The sequence below is a fragment of the Trichechus manatus genome, unplaced genomic scaffold, assembly GCF_000243295.1.
Source record: "Trichechus manatus latirostris isolate Lorelei unplaced genomic scaffold, TriManLat1.0 scaffold00005, whole genome shotgun sequence".
NCBI lineage: Eukaryota > Metazoa > Chordata > Mammalia > Sirenia > Trichechidae > Trichechus > Trichechus manatus.
Genome location: NW_004443941.1, coordinates 1497845 through 1519289, shown reverse-complemented (window position 1 = coordinate 1519289; position 21445 = coordinate 1497845). Strand labels below are relative to the sequence as shown.

General features: G+C 42.1%; 1 protein-coding gene across 2 annotated transcripts in view; it reads left to right on the top strand.

Moving 5' to 3' along the window:
* Positions 1–2440: 2440 nt before the first annotated feature.
* The window catches only part of PAPOLG (poly(A) polymerase gamma), a 34794-nt gene continuing 15789 nt past the window's right edge, over positions 2441–21445 (top strand). For both annotated transcript variants that reach the window (XM_004369441.2, XM_023734963.1), the window contains exons 1-11: positions 2441–2693; positions 5522–5683; positions 7402–7468; positions 10608–10689; positions 10934–11043; positions 12101–12154; positions 13993–14104; positions 16755–16844; positions 19306–19444; positions 20085–20157; positions 20999–21119. In XM_004369441.2, coding sequence (XP_004369498.1) covers positions 2677–2693; positions 5522–5683; positions 7402–7468; positions 10608–10689; positions 10934–11043; positions 12101–12154; positions 13993–14104; positions 16755–16844; positions 19306–19444; positions 20085–20157; positions 20999–21119 — 1027 coding nt within the window. In that variant the 5' untranslated portion in view covers positions 2441–2676. The remainder of the gene's footprint in view (positions 2694–5521; positions 5684–7401; positions 7469–10607; positions 10690–10933; positions 11044–12100; positions 12155–13992; positions 14105–16754; positions 16845–19305; positions 19445–20084; positions 20158–20998; positions 21120–21445) is intronic.

The following is a 21445-nucleotide window of genomic DNA, read 5'->3' as shown; positions in this document are numbered from 1 at the left end:
GTTTCAGGATTGTTGATTCTCTGTTTGGCTTAGTTTTTCGGATCTTTGTTGTGGAGGGACGGCGTGGTGCTTCTGCCTAGACCGCCATCTTGCTGGAGTCCTCCAGCAGCTGAGCTTTTAATCACCGCCACCAGGGCCCCAGAGAAGACCACAGGCCCTGGCAAAAGATTCCTAAGCCCCAAGCATGGCTAGAAGGCAGCAGATAAACACACTCTGCCCCTGCTGTCCCCAATGCCTAGGCACCTTCCCAAGAATTGAGGCAGGAAGGTGCCCGGGAAAATCAAGATTGTCTTGTCGACCAGCTCAGAAGAATGAGCGACTTGGAGTCGAAAAATAAATAAAGTTTTAGGAGGCAAAGTGATCTTTTCTGCGTGTCTGAATTTTGGGGCGGAGAGCCATACTGGCTATTCATGCTCTTCTCACTTAATTCTCCTGCAATCCTACAGTCCTCTTCCTTTTACAGAGGATGAAGAAGGCTTTTTAAGGCTCATTATCCTGAGGACACGGAACTATCAGCAGCATAACTAGAACTCACGTTTGGGTCTACTTTGCACTGAAGCCCACGCTGGCTACTACCTGTGCCTCCTGGGGTAGGCTTTGCCTGCTCCTCACCGCTTGCACTCAAGTCTTGCTAACTTAGGCAGCACCCCCTCTTCTAGGAGGTCACAACGGAGCCCTTCCTCCCAAATTTAGGTAGCCCTCTTCTGATCTCCCATAATACCCTGACCGTACTGTGTCATACAGACCAGTGGTGTTGTTGTTAGGTGTCGTCGAGTTGGTTCCAAATCACAGCGACCCCATGTACAACAGAACGAAACACTGCCCGGTCCTGCACCATCCTCACAATCATTGTTATGCTTGACCCCCTTGTTGCAGCCACTGTGTCAATCCATCTCATTGAGGGTCTTCCTCTTCTTCGCTGACCCTCTGCTACCAAGCATGATGTCCTTCTTCAGGGACTGGTCCCTCCTGATAACACGTCCAAAGTACATGAGATGAAGTCTCGCCATCCTTGCTTCTAAGGAGCATTCTGGCTGTACTTCTTCCAAGACACATAGGTTTGTTCTTCTGACAGTCCAGGGTATATTCAATATTCTTCGCCAACACCATAATTCAAAGGCGTCAGTTCTTCTTCGGTCTTCCCTATTCATTGTCCAGCTTTCGCATGCATGTGAGGCGATTGAAAATACAGACCATGCTGTATCCTAATGGTCTATGTAATATCTCTTCTCCAGGTGGGTGGTTGGAACCCACCCACAGGTGCCTGGGGAGACAGGCCTGGTGATCTGCTTCCAAAAGGTCACAGCCATTGAAAAACCCTATGGAGCATTCTACTCTGCACACACGGGGTCTCCATGAATCAGAATCTACTGGATGAGAACGAACAATGGCAACAATGGGATGTCTCTTCTCCACTGGATTGTGATCTCTTGAGGGTGGGAATTAAGTATCTCCAGTGCCTGGCACACTGCCTGACACACGGTAGGTGAAGGATATCGCTTATATTTGATTGTCTCCCCACTAAACTCAGCACTTGCTAAGGTCAAAGAATGCATCTGGTTTTATGCACCGTTAAATCACTGGTGCCTAACAAGGCCTGGCACATATCAGGTCTTCAATAAATATGTTTGAATTACTGAATGAATAACTCGGTAAGGAATTTTCTCTATTTACTGTGACTCTGAGTCACATTCCAAAATGAAGCAGCTTCTTGACATCTTTTGACTTACAGTAAATAATTATTTCAAATAATTTCCACCCTTTAACACTATCTAAATTCGTCATTTTCCCGTTTTATCCTCCCACTCACATGGTTGTGATCTCTACGATCTGGAAGTGTGAGAAGATTTTGATTCAGCCTTGTGCACTAGGGGCTCCTACTGCAAACTGCCAGCGATCACTTTGAACCTCTCCAGAACGCCATGAATCAGGGAAAGCTACTTAAAGGTGAAGTGAATGGTTAGCTTCCAAATTACCAGCTTGCTTTTCCCTGGGATAATTGTGTAAAAGTCACACGTCCCTGGGTATGACCCTCTCTCGAAAAAAGTCTCCTTAATGGGTGGATTGATTGCTTTACACAGAGACGTTGTGACTGTGACTAACTGAACAGAGATGCGGGATAATGGAAGAGTTAAAATAGCACACATTTGCTAGGAAAGGCTGTGATACTTTTTCAAATATATGACATGTGCTCTCATTAGGGGAACAAGGAAAACGTATTACCAAATTACTTCCAAGCGGTGAGCCTGGATTTACAGTCGCATTGACAAAGGAGCGGACCAAGCCCTCCCGGGTTGGCAGTTTGCAGCCAGAACCCGCACCTCGGTGGGCGCGGCCGCCGGGCCTCTGGAGATCCCCGGAGGAGGGGCGGGGCCGGCGGGCCTCGGGGGCGGAGCCGCGGCGGGCCTCGGGGGCGGAGCCGCGGCGGGCGCGAGGCAGGCTGGGAAGCGGCGCCATATTGGCGTCGGCTGCGCTGTATTGTCATAAATAGAGCCGGTTTTGTGGTGTTTTCACTACTCGGTTGGATGCCTCGGCCGTAGTTAAGTGAGGAAACGAGGGAGGGAGGGAGCGAGCGATCTGCAAGCGAGCGGAGGAGAGCGGACGGGGGAGAAGGAAGGAGCAAGGACAGGACTCCGGAGCGAGAGACCCTCGCCGGAGGAGGAGACGCAGGAAGCGATGAAAGAGATGTCTGCGTAAGTGGCGGGGGGCGCTGACGGGTGGGCTGGGGTCGTCGGCCCGGGCCCCGACTCCGTCCCCGTCCCCCGCTCGCCCCGGCGTCTTCCGCGCTCGCGGCCAGCGGCAAGGGCACCTCCCCGACGCCCACCGGCCACTCACCTGGCCACGCCTGCACCGACCTGAGGCTCCGGGCCCACCTGCCCCCGAGCCGTCCCGCCTCCGGGGACGCCCGGGACGGGATGTGGAGGGAGAGGCGGCCCGGCCGGCTCCCGCCCCAGCGGCTCTGCTCCGTCTGCATTGGCGCAGACACCGTCCCCTGCCTCTCCTCCTCCCTCCCCGGCCGACTGTCTGCCGGTCTGAAGGGGTGACCTGTCCCGGCCCGTGGGCTTCTCGTTAGTGAAGGCTGTGGCCTTTTCGTCGTCTCCCTCCCCCACCTCCTCTGGAACACCAGCGCATCTCTGCTGCCTTCTGCTCGCACTGATTAGTCACACACAGTTTCCGTGCCTGGCGAGGTGCTGTTGCCGCTTCTTAGGTTTTGTCGGGAAATATTTCAGCAGGCAGGAGGTAGCACAAGCGCCATTCGCATAGCCGCCACCGATCACTCCCAAAGCAGAGCATCCTGTGGAGTGTGCGTGTACGTACGTATGTATTTCACTTTTTTTAAAAGAAGGCAAGCGTTCCACATCATCTGAAGGACTCCCCTTTCTTGGTCCTGTTCAGCTCTCTCTACCTTGGGCCCCACAATCCTGAATTTAGTGTTTATTATTGCTGCATGTCTTTTCGTATTATTACTGTCTATGTATATGCCCATCAGTAACTTTGGCATTGCCCTACGTGTTTTTAAACTTTGTATAACTAGTAGCATGCTTGTCATTCTGCATCTTCTTTAGAGCATCAGGATATACCTGAGTTTTGTCCATGTTAATGCTTTCAGCCCTGATTCATATTAATTTATTCCGTTGGATTCTGTTACAGGTACACACCCTAATTTAGTCCTTTTCCTGAATATTTAAGGTTGTTTCTAACTTTAATGTTACATGTGTCCATGGACATTCTTGTGGTTGTGTCCTTGTAAACGTGTACACACGTGCTGGAATTTCTCCAGAGTGTTTATCTGGAAGGGCAACTGATGGGTTGAAGGGAGTGTGGAGTTCAGTTGTTTACTTCTATTTTTTATTTTTTTCTTGTCCAGATGAGGAAAGTTTCAGAACCCTTGGTGCGGAATTTTAGGGCTGGTAGGGATCTAGATAGCCAGCTTTTTCGGTATATAGATGAGAAAGTGAAACCTGCTATCTGTACGCTTACTACCAGAACTGAAGTAGTTTGGAAGGAGAATAGGGTAGTGGAAAGATCTTGGGTTTTGGAGTTCAGATTCTGGTTCTGCCTCTTCCTACCTGTTTGAACCTCTGTTGGTCATCTGTAAAGTGACACTTCTTAAATACTTAGCTCACAGGGTTATTGTTGAGAGTAAATGAATGATCATATATAAAGAGTCAGGCATTCCCACCCATTTACCATACTCACGTAAACATGTACACTACCAAAACATCTCTGTAGCTTTCTTGGAGGTAAAAAGCCAGGTCTTTTTAAAAAGAAGTTCCAACTTCAAATACAACTTGAAGTTAAGTGTCTGTCCTACATTAAAATAAATGCCAGAGAGAAAGTCATTTTTGATGTTTCACTTTTGTTTTTTTGGGTCATTCCAGAAGGCAGCGTATCGGCTATTTTATCTGCCATTTGATTATTGCTTCTCACCTAACGAGTCCTTTAGCCAAAGAGCAGGCCTTAAGGAGTGGCCTTGGCAGTGACAAGCTACTGTCATGACCAGTGAAAATTCAAGAACAGTTAAACAGTATTGTATTTTTGTGTGTTATTTTTTGCAAGGTTAATTTATTCAGTTTAAAAGGCTACTCTATTTTGAGATTACATTTTTACTGTATTAATCTCCCTTCATCTATGGATAGTGAAGCTAGGTTTTAGGGTTGGTTGGTTTGTATGTTTGTTTTACTTTCTTAGCAAAATAAAAAGTTTTACTAACCCATGTTGGTGCCAAAATTTATTTTGAAATTAGTGATCTGTGTCTCAGAAGTTCTGTTGAACTTTGTTCAAGACGGTAATTTCATTATGGCTAAGGCCTTTGGCAGGTGGCTTATATTGTATCCTATAAGAGGCTGCCATTTAGTGTAAAGAATTTGATAATTATTCAATGTGGAAATTTTACATGCGGCCTTGTTCTGATGAACAGAACCAGGACCAATTAGCTAGAGCCTTCAGAATGTTAGAACTGTACACGCTGATTCAAGCAAAGGATGCTAATGTAAGTTTCTCAAGGTCAACTCTAGTGATTTCTTTTTAAAAGCCAGAGTATTTCACAAAGACCTTCTCATGGGATGTTTTTGTTTCTATCCTGATGGGGGGAAAAAAACATTGTTCTTACTTAGAGTTCTTCCAAGTGGTTGACTGCTTTTCAAAGATTCTAGAATCTGGATGGTACTTGACTTAAGTCTGCAGGGTGTGGTGGAGGTGGCCCTGGCACAGCTCCCATTCAGGCTCTTTGGATTGGAGCTGAGTGGTGTTGGTACACTGCTGTCCCGATGCCAACACATGCTGCTTTTGGCTGCAGAAGACATCCTAACCATGAAAGCTGGAGTCAGTATGAATAGCCCTTCATAAACACAAACACAAAATACCCGTTCTTCCTTTTTAAAAAAGTGCTTGTCCCTGACTAGTAGTCTAAGTAGACTTTTAAGATAGCTAAATTAGCATGCAATCGATGGAAGGATTCAGTGTGTCCGTATCATATGATACTTTTAAAATTTCCTGCTTTTTCATTTTTCTTGAACAGAAACACTGTGCTGGACAGCCAGCGTCAGCAAAAGCATTATGGAATCACCTCTCCAATCAGTCTGGCATGTCCTAAAGAAATTGATCATATTTACACAGAGAAATTAATTGATGCCATGAAACCATTTGGAGTATTTGAAGATGAGGAAGAATTGAACCACAGGTATGTCATTTAAAACTAAAATATTCAATGATTAATTCTGCAAACATATTGAATACCTACTGTGTACCAGGCCTATTAGCTGGTGACAAAAAAGAAAAAAGTCTTGGCCCTTATAGAACTTACATTTTACTTTGGGGTTGGCGGAGGAGACTAACAATACGCCAAATAAATAAGTAAAATAAATAGAACGTTACAAGGTGATAGTGCTGCAGAGAAAAATAAAGCTGGGATGGGAGTTGAAGTCCAAATTCAGGGCGCTAGCTCTGGGGGAAGGCTTTCGCTCTCTGTTGGCTCTGGGGGATAGTCCTTGTCCTTGTCATCAGTCTTCCCTGGTCGAGGAGTTTCTCAGCGCAAGGACCCTGGGTCCAAAGGACACACTCTGCTCCCAGCTCTTCTTGGTGGTAGGAGGTCTCTTGTCCTGTGTACTCCATTCTCTCTTTCATATCTCAAAAGAAATTGACTCAAGATACAACCTAATCCTATAGATGAGTCTTGCCTCATTAACATAACTGCCTCTAATCTTGCCTCATTAACATCGTAGAGAAACAATACATAGGATAATCACATCAGATCACAAAATGGTGGACAGCCATACAATAACTGGGAATCATGGCGTAGCCAAGTTGACCACATTTTGGGGGGACACAGGTCAGTCCATAACAGCCTCTTTGAGTAGGTGACATTTGAGGGAAGATTAGAAGGTGAAGGAGAGACCATGTGGATATTTGAGGAAGAGCAGTCTGGGCACAGGGCGTGAGGTGGGTGTATACCTGGTATGTTTGAGGAATACACAGCAAAGTAGCCTGGGTATCTGGAGCACAGTGTGTGAGGGGTGGAGGAGCAGGAGGTAATGGGCTTAAAGAAAGTGAGAGGAGAGGGGCTTGGAAGGCAAGGTCCCTGAGAACCTTTTAAGCCATTGTAAAGGTTTTTGCTTTTACTCTTGAGTGAAGTGGGAAGTGATTAGATGGTCTTGAGCAGAAAACTGATGTGATCTGACTCATGTTTTAACAGTCACTCTGCTGCTGTGTTAAGAATAGTCCAGAGAGGGGTGCAAGGGCAGAAACAGAGAGACCAGTTAGGAGTCTGTTAGAATAACCCAGGGGGAAGGATGGTGGCTGGACAGCGGGGCTGGCAGTGGAGGGATTGTAAATAGTGGGAGTGGGAGTGTATTTTAAAGGTAGAGTTGCTAGAGTTTAGTTACTGGAATTTAAGAGAGAGAGGTGCCAAGGGTTTTGATCTGAGCACCTCGAAGGATGGAGTTCCATCACCTGGGAAAGACTGACGTAAAAGCAGATTTGGACAGATGAGGAGTTCAGTTTTGGGTACGTTATCTTTGAGATGACTGAACTAATTTTTTTGTTTGTTTTTAAATGTGAATTTTGATACGCCATTGGCTACAAGTTTTTTGTTTTAATACCAAACTGCTTTATTAAAAATGATGTGGTGATACACCCATTTTAATGATCTGAAGACCCGTGACTGACAGGGAGAGAATGCTAACCTCTGTCACCATGCTGGGTTGATCTAGTTCCACAGTGAGGCCAAGAAGGGGTGACAGTTCAGCGGGCCTCTGCAGCCTTGTGGAAGATACCATGGATCTACAGATGTGACGGCATTAGCATGAATATAGTGTGCTTTTACCCTACGACCAACACGGTGACTGCGTGTATGATTAATTTTTTTTAACCAGTTTTTTTTTTTTTTTTTTCCAATTATAGGCTGGTGGTTCTTGGTAAATTGAACAATTTAGTAAAAGAATGGATTTCCCATGTCAGTGAGAGTAAGGTAAGATGTTAAATTAAACTCCATGGAATTCCTTGGTTCATTCTGTCCTGGTCGTTAGTCCTGCTAATCAGATGGAGGACTTGAGAATCGTCTGAAATGTATTACAGCTTGGCTCTCTGGTATAATCGGGCATGGATTGTTGTAGACAGTTGAGTTTCCAAATGGATGAGGATTTACCCCAGAGGTAGCTGATGTGTAGCTGCGAGTCCGCGTTCGTGTCTTGCTTGAGCCACATGTGTTGGGCCAAAATTTAAATAACAGGTGGTTTTTCCTAAAAAGCCAGATTTCAAACTTCTTGTGAAGTACCAGATCTGGTAACGCTGGGCCTGCTTTTGTGCAAGGCAGGAAGCAGGTTATATGGGATTGGTTGGCCTCCAGCGCCTCTGTGTTTTCCCTGACACAGCAGGTGGCTGCTGACCAGCTTCTGTGTTCCGTGTATGTACTTCTGCCTGGCCTGAGACGCAGAAGCTCGCAGATCCTGATTTATACAAGTCTTCGCCTCTGGTAGCTTAACTGTTTTTCCTCTAGAATTGATTACATTTGTCTTGCCGTCTTAAGGGTATTTTGAATGTAATTGAATTTTCATTATTGTTTCAGAATCATCACTTAAGAATATTGTTTCACTGACTGTATTGAGTAAGGTAGAGTTTGTTCAACTGGGCAACACTGTTTGCTTTTTCACCAAGTAGCCCAAACTATCGTATTTGAAGGTTTTTGTTTGTTTTTTGTAGTAGTCCCATCTTAACTGCAAACAGTTGGGAGTTAACGTGTCACAGCTGTCAGTGTGTCTGTAACGATGCCCCCTCCATCTGCAGAAGTTTAGAAGCTAGATAAATATCTTAGTATTTTTTCTTTTACAGTTTTTATTATTTCTGTACTGTGATTTAGAACTATTTAGAATTCTGTATTTAGAATTATTTCTTTTAAACAATGGACTCTGCTGAAAGGCCTTCTGGCTCGTTTCTGAGCTCTCAGCAGGGTTATTGATAGTTGAGGTTGTTGGACAAGCTGAATTTTGAGCAGTGAAATGATGCTAGTTGTGAGTAATTAAAAAATTAAGTTGGTTTTAACATTTCATTGAGTGGATTAAGTGATTGGTCATTTTCTGACTATCAGTTGTAATTCCCTTTCACTTAGGCATACTTTAATTTGAAAAATACAGTGGAACCTGTCAGAGCTGGAATTGAAAGGGGCTGCCTTGTTTTTCTGGGTCTCGTGAGTCTCTGCCTTTGACAGGGTGCGGTCTTAGCACTTTCTGTCCCCCTTTAGTGGGAAATATTTGCGTTTTCCTTCTCTGACAGGTTTCCGCCTTAACGCAGGTTCTGGCTTTTGCAGGTTTTACTGTAACGGAAGGATTTGAGTTCTATCAAAGATCGTTTGAATATTCTACACTCAGTTGGACTATTTAAACTTCAAACAATCTAGAACTCCGAACGAAATGATTTTAGTTAAATGCTGTGGTTTGTGGTGAAGTTATTTTACCCTGTGATTGAGCGTATCATTTTCTCGTAAATCATGCAAGTGTCATGCTTTTCAAAGCAGGAAGGTAAACTAAAAGATTTTTTAAGGTCCTGGCGTCATGTTATTCATCAGTAAACTTAGAGACTCCTATCTAGCTGTAAAATTATTTGTAGACTCTTGAAATATTCATACCCGTTAAAGTAAGTAACAAAATATCTTGTTACACAGATACTTCTGGTCAAGTCAGGCAGCAGATCTTATTCTTGGGGACTTGCACTGGGCATTATGGGGAAATAGAAGTAGTAGACATAGTCCTCTCACCCTCAAGGAATTTAAATAAAGTTGAAGAGATGAGACTCACATCCAAAAAAAAAAAGTCAATAAAGGCCACAGTATGAGAGTTTAAAGATGACGATGGTAGAGGAGCATAGAGGAAAAAGCCCGTTAAGGAGTGGGAATGATTAGGGAAGGCTTCACGGAAGAGTTGGAGCTTGAAGTGAACCTTGAAATAGATGGTATTGAGATACTCAGAGAAGAGAGACAGGTATTCCAGGCAGAGGTAGTGGCCCGTGCAGTGGAAAAGAGACTGGATGGAGTATGATGTTGATGGTTGGAGCTTCACAAGTGAGCATCAGGAGACAAGGAAGAACGACCCACAAGAGCGTGTTGTGGAGATCTTCAGTAGCAGGCCCAAGGATCCTCCTCTTCTGTAGTCAGAGAAGAAGGCATTGGCAGGCTCTGAGCAGAAGAATTATATGATAGAGTAATTTAAGAACATGAGCCAGTGAGTTTTGTACAAAATGGATTCAGAGAAAAGAAAGATTTAGGCAAGGAGTTGGCTACGAGTCTAGAATTGGGGTATGGTAGTTGAATAGAAAAGGGGAGACAAATATGAGGGATACAAACTAAGAATTGGAGTCAGGAAGGATAATGATTATAAGTCTGGGCAGTAAGAAAAATGAGGAACAGAAAAAGGGAAGTCAGGAGGGATGCCTGGTTTTTATCGTAGGAACGATTTTTCACTTGTTTCAGGCATGCATATCGAAGTGGATCAGGATGTCTGAGTAAAAATATCTGATGGGCAGTTAAAGTTGGCTCTGGAGAGAGGTGAGAAGTAGCATTATAATTATGGTACAATCAAAATGACATTAATTAAAATGGGTAGATAGCTCTCATCAGGAGATTATGGCAAGAATGACCCCACTTAGGCTGACTATGACTTTATACAGCAGAAAGGTTGTGGAGCTAGAATCCAGAAAGGAAGCAATCTGCCACAGAAACTAAAGGGAAGATGGGATTGATGAAGAGTATCTGCTTGGGGGAGAGGAAGCACGTTTAGTTTGATAGTTAAGAGTTTCTTGATGACCACTGAGAGAGATGGAGCCAAAAACAAGCAATTAGAGGGGAAAAGTAGGGCTAGTGATTAAACAGTGTTTGTCTTAAGATGAAGATGTGGGTATGCAGAGTAGGCATGAATTCTTTCTCTTCCCTCTGGGAGCAGCCCCATTACTTCAGGTTGCAACTGAAGGAGCCCTGAAGTACTTGTACAAATCTCATCTCAACAAGGTTTATAAATGTTCTATATACCATTGGCTCAATAAGAGGCAGTAAGCATCTGGGTGATTTTTATGAGAAGTAATTTGAATGTTTGAATGCCTTTTCCTTAATTTTGTCATAGAATCTCCCACCTTCTGTTGTGGCCACTGTCGGTGGTAAAATTTTCACATTTGGATCCTATAGGCTTGGAGTACACACCAAAGGTAAGTGTTTTTCTGTGTTCTAGTGATAAGAACTTTGAAAACAAACCCTTGTTCATTTTCATAATTAGAAAATACAGAAGAAAATTCCCATACTCTCCCTCCTCAGAGCTAATCATTGTTAACATTTTTTCGATACTCATTTTGCATACTTTCTTCTGTACATACGCTGTGTGTGTATCCTGTAGCAGAAATATAAATGCATACTTAATGCACTCTTCTTGATAGGAAATACTTTGATTTGCAGGAGCCGACATTGATGCACTTTGTGTAGCTCCAAGACACGTGGAGAGATCTGATTTTTTTCAGTCTTTCTTTGAGAAATTGAAACATCAAGATGGCATTAGAAACTTAAGGGCAAGTATCCTCTGATGTTTAATTTTTTGCACTCAGTAACAAGTAGCTATAAAAGCTAGAGCTTTTGATTATTGAAATACTTAAGAAGTTGCTATGTCGTGTTAAAATAATGCGTAGTGATTAAGAGCAAGGGCTTTGTAGTTACACAGACCTGAGTTTGAAGCTGGAATCCACCACATATTAGCTCTTTGACCTTGGTCAACTTACCTCTTCTCTTTGCGCCTCAGTTTCCTCATCTGTGAAAGGGAGATGGTGATAACTTCTTTGTAAGGTTTTTTTGAGGATTGATGAGATAATTCACATAAAGCATATCAAGTAGTGGCAGCTATTAAATGCAAGGTTCAGTTAGGAACTCTTTAAATACGTAAGTCTAGCCCTTCATTCAGCAAGTAGAATATGAGCACCAATAATCATCAGACACTGACCTTAGTCCCCCAAATACAGTAGTAAACAAGACATTATACGTGGTGGGGGGCAGATGGGGACACTCGGTAAACAGGCAGTTCTTAACACAATCTCAAGTGCTAGGACAAGGTAAAGCCCAAGAGATCTGCAATATTTAGGAATCTGGGAAAGCTTTCAAAGAAGGTAATTAAGAATTTGTTAGGTTGGGGGATTAAGGAAGGCTCAAAAAGATATCATTTCTTCTAAATTAATCCAGACTGTATTGACCATATCGTTAGATTTTTTTTTGATAGGTTAGTCATGAGCTCTGGTTATTTTTTAATTTCTAACACGAATGCTCTTTCTAAATAATCAGTTTTCAAGTTAAGCTTAAGAAATATCAAGGACCTGAATGATAGCTGTTCTGCCTTCCGGTTTGTGATTAGTTTTCCCAGGTGCCTCCCGATAACTACCATCAGAGCATTTTGTGTATCTCAGATAACACAAGTCATGAAGCAGAAGTACTTATCTGCAATGTAAGACCAAGAACATTGTTACTTTTCCTGTTGATTTAGAATGCAAGTTGGGAGCAAAGGTATTCCCATCATTGCTGGTTAGAAAGGGCAAAGAAGGGGTTACACCTATGTGTTTTAATTGTTTTCCTCTCTTGTAGGCTGTAGAAGATGCTTTTGTACCTGTTATAAAATTTGAATTTGATGGTATTGAAGTAAGTGTTACAACTTTTTTTTTACTTTATAATTGAACTATTTAACCCATAATTTTTTTAATTTTAGGTTTTGTTTTGTTCTGTTTTAAATCAGACTTAAACATAGGCACATAGTTTAAAAGAATCAAATAGCCCCTCACCTTCCTCTCTCTTATCTGTTGACTTCTCACCATGGAAAATGAACCGACCCCCATGATCCTTGTACACACCCTTCTCTTTCCCCCAGTCTCCTGAAATAATTACATCATACTGGAATGTTGGCTGGAGCAATAGTCAGTGTTTACACTATAATCTTATAAATAGGTTTCAGAGCTGAGCACGAAATATACTAGATTACCGTTCTTTGCTATTTGACATTTTGTTTTCTCAAGAATTAATAATTATTGTTTTGGTTTTCTTGGTTTTCATACTTATGACTAAGTCAAACCCAGTCTCTGTTAGTTGGCTAAATAGGTTTAGATCCATCAAGTATTCTCTCATTATCATCTTGAAAAAATAGCTCAGTGAGTCCCCTTACGTGTTCTGGTACAAGCTGGTCGCTCTCCAGGACTGGTGTACAGCTGTCATCTGGCATCTTCCTTTCCTGTCATCCTGCAGTTTCCTTTTGGCTTCTCTAGGATTTTATTCTTCTCTCTTGATGTACTCTGGTTTTAGTGGAGCTCACCCAATAGCTTCCTGAGAAAGAGTGCAGTTTTTTGTGATCTTGCATGTTTTAAAACATCTTTATTCTTTCCTCACACACACTCGATAGTTTGGCTGAGTATAGAGTTCTAGGTAGGAAATAATTTTTCTTTGGAATTTTGAAGGTCTTACTTCCTTGTCTTCTAGCTTCCTTGCTGTTGGAGAAGTGTGCTGCCATCTTGATTCCTCATTCTTTGTCTGTGACCTGTTTTGTATCTGTGGAAGCTTATAGGATTTTTTTTTTCCTTTATAATTGTGAGATCCATGATAACATACTTTGGTTATGAGTCTCTTCAGTGAATATACTGGGCACTCAGGAGTCCTTTCTCAGTCTGGAAATTCATTTCCTACAGTTCTTGGAAATTTTATTGAATTCTATCTGATTTCCTGTTGTTGTTTTCTCCTATCTGTGACTCCTAACAGTTGGATGTTAGACTGGTCCTCTTTTTATTTCTTTCTTTTTTTAAAAAAACCTCTTCCCTTTCACTTATTAACCGTGTCTTCATCTTTTTGTTCAGCTTTTGGGGTTCTCTTATCTTCCAGACTTTCTATTGTTTTTCATTTCTCTTGTCGTATTTTTAATTTCTAAGAATAACTTTCTGATTCTCTAATTGTTCCTTTTTTTTTTATGATGTGTTTATTTACAGCCTCCTGTCCTTAATTTCTGGATGCAGCATTTCTCATCTCTGCTTTCTTAGATCTGCTGGGTCTGTTACCGCTTGTTGCCACTGCTTTCCAGCTTCTGTGCTGTGTCTCCTATGCACCTTGTCCTAATGCATTATGCCTTTAAAAACAAAGTAAAACTGGATAAAACACAAAGCAGAATGTTACTGCTACTGTAGTGGGCTCCAAGGGAGAATGAATGTAGGGGTGTGTGGGACCTGCCATCTGTATCTAGAAACCCACCCACAGGGTTTTGATGTGTTTTCCTGTGCTTAGCATATATGCCACGTTTAAAATACTTTCCCTTAATTTGAAAAGTTAATTACCTTAATAAAACTTTGCAGTGTTTTTCCTATGTGGATTACCTACATAGTCATTTTGAAGTTTTGGTAAAAACTTTCCAAACTAATAAATAGAACTTTTTACATTTTTGAGATGGTGGAGGTGGGACTAGAAGGAAAAAAGTAATGTGTTTTCTCTCTTTGTTTCCAAAGATTGATCTAGTCTTTGCAAGACTGGCGATACAAACCATATCAGATAACTTAGATCTAAGAGATGACTCTCGTCTGAGAAGCCTTGATATAAGGTGTATTCGCAGCTTAAATGGTAAGCTCCCTAAGAAGAAATCTCAGGTACTTGCTTTGAAGGCGATTAGAAAAATAGAGATTTTTTTGCAGAACTGACTGTTGATGGACTTTTTAAGGAATTCAGACTAAATTAAAAATGATGCTGTAATTATCTTTATCCCAACAACAGCAACAAGTTATTTGGATCTCCCAAGTGTTAGTACATTTCATTAAATACTGTTTATCTGGCATCCCTGAAGGTTCAAGTCCACCCAGAGGTGCCTCAGAAGAAAGGCCTGGCGATCTACTGTTGAATCACTATGAAAAAAATCAGCTCTTGAAAACACTTTGGAACTCAGTTCTACTCTGACATACGTAGGGTTGCCATGAGTCACCTTGATTGCAACTGATTTAGTTTAATTATCTTTATACAGTTAATTGGGCCACATACAGGCATCTTAAAACCACATATGTATATGAAAGATGGTTTATGTTTATAGCAATGGTTCTCAAACTTGTGGTTTCAGGACCCCTTTACACTCTTAAAATTTATTGGGGGACTCCAAAGACCTTTCATTTATGTGGGTTATATCTGTCAATATGTTAGCATGTTAGAAATAAAAACAGAAATTTTTGTGTTTTTATTTAGAAATAACAAAATAAACCCGTTTTATGTTTTTTTGTGTGAGAAGAATGGCATTTTTTTGCATTTCTACAAGTCTTTTTAGTGTTTGACCTAATATAGGGCAGCTGTACTGTCATAGCTGCTGCCACAGTCAGTCTGCTGTGATACGTTGTTTCGGGTGAAGTACGGAAAGAAAACGTGGCTTCCTTAGATGTTGAGAAGTCTTTGCAGATAGTCGTGGATATTTTTTGATACTACACTAAAACTGGACCAGTGGCCATTTCTTTTTCCTTCTGAACACCTTCATTGAGATAAAGCTGCATACCATAAAATCCGTCCATTCCAAGTACACAGTTCAGGGGTTTTTAGTGTGTTCACCATTTTACAACCATCACTATGATCCAGTATTAGAAATTCTCATCACTCCAGAAAGACCTCTCATGCCATTTTCAGTGACTCCCCCCTTCCTATCTCAGCACCAGACAACCAGCAGTCTACTGTCTGTCTCTGTAGATTTGCCTGTCCTGGACGTTTCATACAGTACGTGGTCTTTTGTGTCTGGCTTCTTTAACTTAGCATAATGTTCGTGAGCTTCCCTGTGTTTTGCAGCATGTGTTGGAAGTTCATTGCTTTTTATTGCTAAATAACTGTGATAGTTTCTTAACGTTTAATTACAATATGGAATCTGAAACTTAGCGGTGAATTTTTGTACTGTTTATATTAAAACCCATTGGTCTGTCTTGTTCTTTGAATGGATTCTTTACTATTTTGTGTTACCATGCCTTGATCCTTTGGAAAATAGTGGTTCACTAAGTTATTTGTGGCACAAACGATTAAGCGCTCAACTGCTAGCCGAAAGGTTGGCAGTTGGAACCCACCGAGTAGCTCCTCAGGACAAAGACCTGGCAGACTGCTCCCCTAAAGATTACAGCCGGGAAAACCCCATGGGACAGTTCTGCTGTCACGTGCGGTAATTGGGGGTCAGAAATGACTCGACAGCACCCAACAACAGCAACAGGATATCTGGATCCCCGATTGTCAACACATTTCATTAGACAATTAAAAAAAATAATAATAACATCATTATCACCACCAATCCCACCAGAAAAGTCTTTAAGTGTTAGGAAGCTGTCAGGCTCACAGTGGCAGGTACAAGATTTCCTAAATTTGAATTTTCACTTGAAAGCTTGAATTTTATTATTGGCAAGAAATTCATTTGTTTTCCTTGAATCAAGGGGCTCACTTTTAGAAAATTCTCCTGAATACCCAAGTATGAGTAATCATGGTATGTCTGTCAGTCATTCTTTAAATAAAACTGGTGTCCCTTGAAAAGAGTAGCTAGTTCAGCTTACAACTCAAACAATTGCACAACTTCCTTTCCTCGAGATATTTAAAACAGAATTTTATTTTTTAATGACAAGTGTGTGACTCTGAAGAATGTATTATCTGCTGTGTTGCCACTGCCTGGATTCATTGCTAAGATACCAAGAGTTTGATCCACTGTTGCTTTTGTACAATCAGTGCAAATGAGAATACAGTGAAAAAGGCAAAAAAGCCTTAGTGTTGTAAAAGTAGGTGTGACCTCAGAGACCCCCAGGGGCCCACAGCCCGTTCTTTGAGAACCACTGTTTTTAGTTTTTTGTTTAACTTAGTCGCTGATCTTGGCTGTACTTCCAGAGTACAGCAGCAACTCACAGTATTTGCATAGAAGGTTTGCAGTGAAGCAGGAACAATTTTACAACTCGGACGTATTTGATGTAACAGTAAACTCAAATATGGAAGAAAGCTTAATAAAAAGATATTCAGACGCGTCTCTTATTTTAATATTGGATTTCATTACCCATGTACTTTTTAATTCTTTAAAAGCAAAGTGATTTCTCATACACACACACACACACACACACACACACACACACAAGTGCTAAATTTCAAATACATAAAATAAACCCTGAGTTTTCTTTTTCTCTTTCGTGTCTTAAGGATTTGAGAGTCTAGAAGTTAGTAGGGTATTTGAATTAATTGGGTTTTGTTGCATAATGAAAAATGGATCCTTTGTCTTTTTCAGGATGTAGAGTTACTGATGAGATTTTGCACTTAGTGCCAAATAAAGAAACTTTCAGACTCACCCTGAGAGCGGTCAAATTATGGGCAAAACGTGAGTACCCCAAGTCCTGTATTTTACGTGTGCATGATAGAGTTACAGTCTTCAGTTGCCAGTGATAGAAGCACTGACAGAAACTCCCGAAGCTGTTCAGAGCGTTGGAGAGTGAGGCTCAGTGAGGTGTGGAGAGTGGTTTCTTCGTCAGGTACCGCGGTGATCGTTCTCCGTATCACAAGTGCCCGGGCGATGCTGATGCTGCTCGTTAGGGACCGATTCTGACAACCACTAGAGCAGTGGTTCTTAACATTTATTGTACATAGGAGTCACCTGGGGGTCTTGTTAAAATGTACGTCCTGAGCCAGTCTGGCTGGAGTGGAAAGGCAGTTTCTTGGTAGGAGTTCGAACCAGAACGAACCAGTTTGAAGCCCTGGTGTGACTGTACCTCCTTCTGCCTTGGGTGAAAGCCCCCTGGCTTTCCATCTTAGGTTTCAGCCAGGCAGTCAGGATGAGTCAGACCCAGTCCGTAGAGGAAAACCCTCTGGACTTTGAGCTCCCTGTACGGGGGGGACCGTCTTCCTCGTCGTCGTGCCCCAGCATGGTCAGCAAAGAGTCTGGCTTACAGCAGGGGCACAATGAATTTATTAACTGAGGAGTCCGCAGTGGGAGTCTCAGCTTGTTTTTGCTTTTACCTTTCAACACTCTTCTGATGAAGCCTGAAACTGCACTCGTCTGCCCGTATAGGGTATGGTTCATAAAAGTCCCATAGCCTACTTTTGAGCTGGCAAAGCATGTTTCGTGTTATTCGTGACCGCGTGTAGCAGCGCTGCGCTTCTGGCACCGGGTTTTACGTGCTCTGAGCCCCCGCGGTCCAGTAAACTTCTGTGATGTTGGAGGTGATTTGTGTCTGCGCCGTCCAGTGCAGTAACCACGAGCCACCTCTGGCTGCTGGCCGCTTGAAATTGCAGCTGAGGAACTGAATTTTTAAATTTTAATTAACTTAATATTAAATAATACCAAAGAGAAATGAAAGCATGTCCACACAAAAACTTGTACATATTTTCATACCAGCATTGTTCATGATAGCCAGAAAGCAGAAACAAAATGTCTACCGACTGATGAAGGGAATAGTATTTGGAATAATATACAGTGGACTGTTTGGCCATAAAAAAGGAATGAAAAGCTGATACACGTACGACATAGATGAACCTTGAAAACATGCTAAGTGATGAGAAGCTGGTCACGTGAGACCATGGAGTGTATTGTTACATTTATGTGAAACGTGCACATTAGACCACTGCACAGAGACACAAGGTGGATCAGTGGTGGCCAGGGGCTGGGGAGAGGGGAGGCATTGCGGGGAGGGTGACTGCCGAGGTGCAGGGTTTCTTCTTGGGGTGATGAGAACGTTCTAGGATTGGCTGTGGCAGTGGTTGCACAACTCTGAAGATAGTAAAAACCATTGAATTGTAGGCTTTCCATGGCTGAATTTTATGGTACATGAGCTACGTTTCAATGAAGCTGTTAAAGAAAATTAAACAACCACGTGTGGCTTGTGGTTACTACAATGCAGGTCTGAAAAGTCCTTAAGCAAGTAGGGTGTGCCCTTGGGCTTGAGTGTCTTGTACAGTCAGAGTTTGCAGTGAAGGGCTGACCCCAACAACCTGTCTTTCCTTACAGATGACGTGAAATACCATGTTTCGTCACTTAGATACGTGTTTTTCACAGTTCAGATCTCTGAAATTGGTATTTTGTAGGTTTTTTTCTCTTGCTTGCCTAGTGGGCCATTAAAATAATGCTGCATTACATAATTGAAGGCATCTTAGGTTTGATGAAATATGGTAATCTTTTTTTTTTTTTAATAGATTGCTATAAGAAACAGTTATATAAGCAATGAATAATATCAGTGATGTATTCTGCTTCATGGAAGGGTAACTGCGGGAGAAAGATGTGGCAGTCTGCTTCCGCAAAGATTTACAGCCACGGAAACCCCAATGGGGCAGTTCTACTCTGTCCTGTAGGGTCTCTGTGAGTCGGAATCGGCAGTAGATTGAGCTTTTTTTTTTTTGATTATCCAACTTGTGCAAAATACTGAAGTTAGTCCCCAGCCTTACACTTGTTTTTAAAATACCTGTGAATGTGATTACTAATTAAAGTTTTATTCTTCCTTCCTTGTAGACCCTCCGAAATATCCTTCCTCCTTCCTTTCGTTTCCCTCTCAATTCTAGATATCAAAAGGTGGGAAATTCCAGTGTAATAATATTGGTCGAGCCCAGTTGGGCAGTTGGAGCTGAGGCAGGGGTCTGAGTTGCCTATATTGCAGGGCAGGGTAGGGGTAAGATGAACAGCTTACAGTGGGGCTAGCGTGCAGGCCTGCTGAGCAGTTTTAACGTGGTTTTTATAGAGGAAAAGAGTTCTAAGCAACAGTCTTAAAGAATGAAGTTAGCCTGTTCCTTGTGGTTGAATGCTATGGGCAGTAGACTCTAACACTGACTAACAAATGCATTAATTTCTCCAGGACGTGGTATTTATTCCAACATGCTGGGGTTCCTTGGTGGTGTCTCCTGGGCCATGCTAGTTGCCAGGACTTGCCAACTGTATCCAAATGCAGCAGCTTCTACGTTAGTTCATAAGTTCTTCTTAGTTTTTTCCAAGTGGTAAGTATTTGTCTGCATACTTGGACTCTTTACTAACATCTGCCTGTGTGTACATTTGTCTGGTGATTTAAGAGCTCTGCGTCCACTTTTCCTGTTGTCTCACATAGCTTTTTTAAGTTAAAAGTTTAAAACCGTGTCAGATTTGAGGCACTGGTGGGACATCTAGCTGCAGCTTTCTTCCAGGGTGCTGTAAACATGGGCCTGTGTCTTAGGGGCGTGGTCACAACAGGTCTGGCTCTGCCAGTTACTAACTGGAGTGGCTGGAGAAGCTGTTTAACCTGTCCTCGTGGGTCAGGCGGCAGTGATAAACGATAATGCTCATCATCACATGGATTGTTATTAGTGTTTTCAGTAAGTGTTAGCTGTTGTATTTGCTATTAAATGATGGAAGTTAAGTCCACGAGAAGAGCTGAGAGGAGATTCAGGTGTAGTTACAGCTAGTGGGCAGGTCAGTGTCTGCCTGCTCAGAGAGCGCTGCCTTTTCCTTTACACACTTCCTTCCCTCCCTCTTTCTTTTTCTAAAATACCAAACAGCCGGCGCATTTGCTCTGCGAGGGTGGGAACAGAGTCTAGTGATTTAACATTTCACATAGTGCCAGAAGTGAGTCCTGTGTGAGTTAATTTGCCTCGTTCATGTTAGGGAATGGCCAAATCCTGTGCTGCTGAAGCAACCAGAAGAAAGCAATTTGAATTTGCCGGTCTGGGATCCTCGGGTATGTGCCTGTGTAATTTCATCAAACCTTTTAGGAAAAGGACATTTCTCTAAATTAGAGTCTAACGAGAATCCCTCCTGCCCGTGCTCATCCTTCTCGATCCCTCTCGTCCTCGTGCTTTCCTCCCCCTGCTGTGTTTTTGGTGCAGATTTGTATCTCCAATCTGATCCGAATGGTATGTCATTAGAAACTGCCCAGGTAAAACTAGACGAGGCAGTGTAGCAACCAGAATGTCATAATCCATCGTGAAAAACTGTCTCACGAGGAATTAGTTATTAGAAACAGTTAAAGTACTGAAGCGTATAAAAGATGAGCTTTGCAATGCAACCTACCGCAGACCCAGGCTTCCAAGACAGCGTCACTCTCTGTATCTCTCTCACACCTTGCCTTTTAAGTGGCTTGTGGAGTGAGTGTTCGTTTCTCTGAGTGACAAAAAAAAAAACACCCCGTTACCGTCGAGTCAATTCCGACTCATAGCGACCCTAGGGGGGGTCATCTGTTGGGTGCAGAAAAAGGGTTGACAGCCTTTGACCAGAAAATGCTTTTTGCAGCTATAATACTGTATTTCCTTGATTCTAAAAGACCATTGTTCATAAGACAGACCATCAATTTAACAGCTTTTCGGGGGAAAAATAAACTTCTGTAAAGATTTCTTTGATTTTGACTATCAGACCCATCTGACTTCAGAAGTACATTTAGTTGGGGAGGGAAAATGTATATCTTAGAATTGAGGAAATGTAGTATTAAATTTATATTACATATTCTTCAGACTTTTGGGGAAATGAAGTGAGAACAACTGAAATAGGAGACTAGATCAGTTATTCTGCTTCTAATTTCACAGGTAAATCCATCAGATAGGTATCATCTCATGCCCATAATCACCCCTGCCTACCCACAACAGAATTCTACGTATAATGTGTCCACATCAACTCGAACAGTAATGGTAGAAGAATTTAAACAAGGTAAACATGTTGGCCCTATTGCCCTTTACATATTCCCACAAGTGTATATTTGACAACAATTTTATTCTCTATTACATATGTGGATTGGCAGTTAGAGTGTATATAACAGCCTATTTCTAAAAATTCTTTCAAATGTGTATTTTTTCAGTAATTAGTTTTCCAGAGTATATGGTACTAAGGCCAGAAATGGAGCCGGTCCAGTCTGGTTGAAATCGATTTTTGTGTTCAAAGAAACAACATATAAATTTACTTTTTTTTAACTCAAGAATTTGGTGGGATTAGAGGTTTTGGGGTATAGGGTGTGACAGGAGCTAATAATTTAAAAA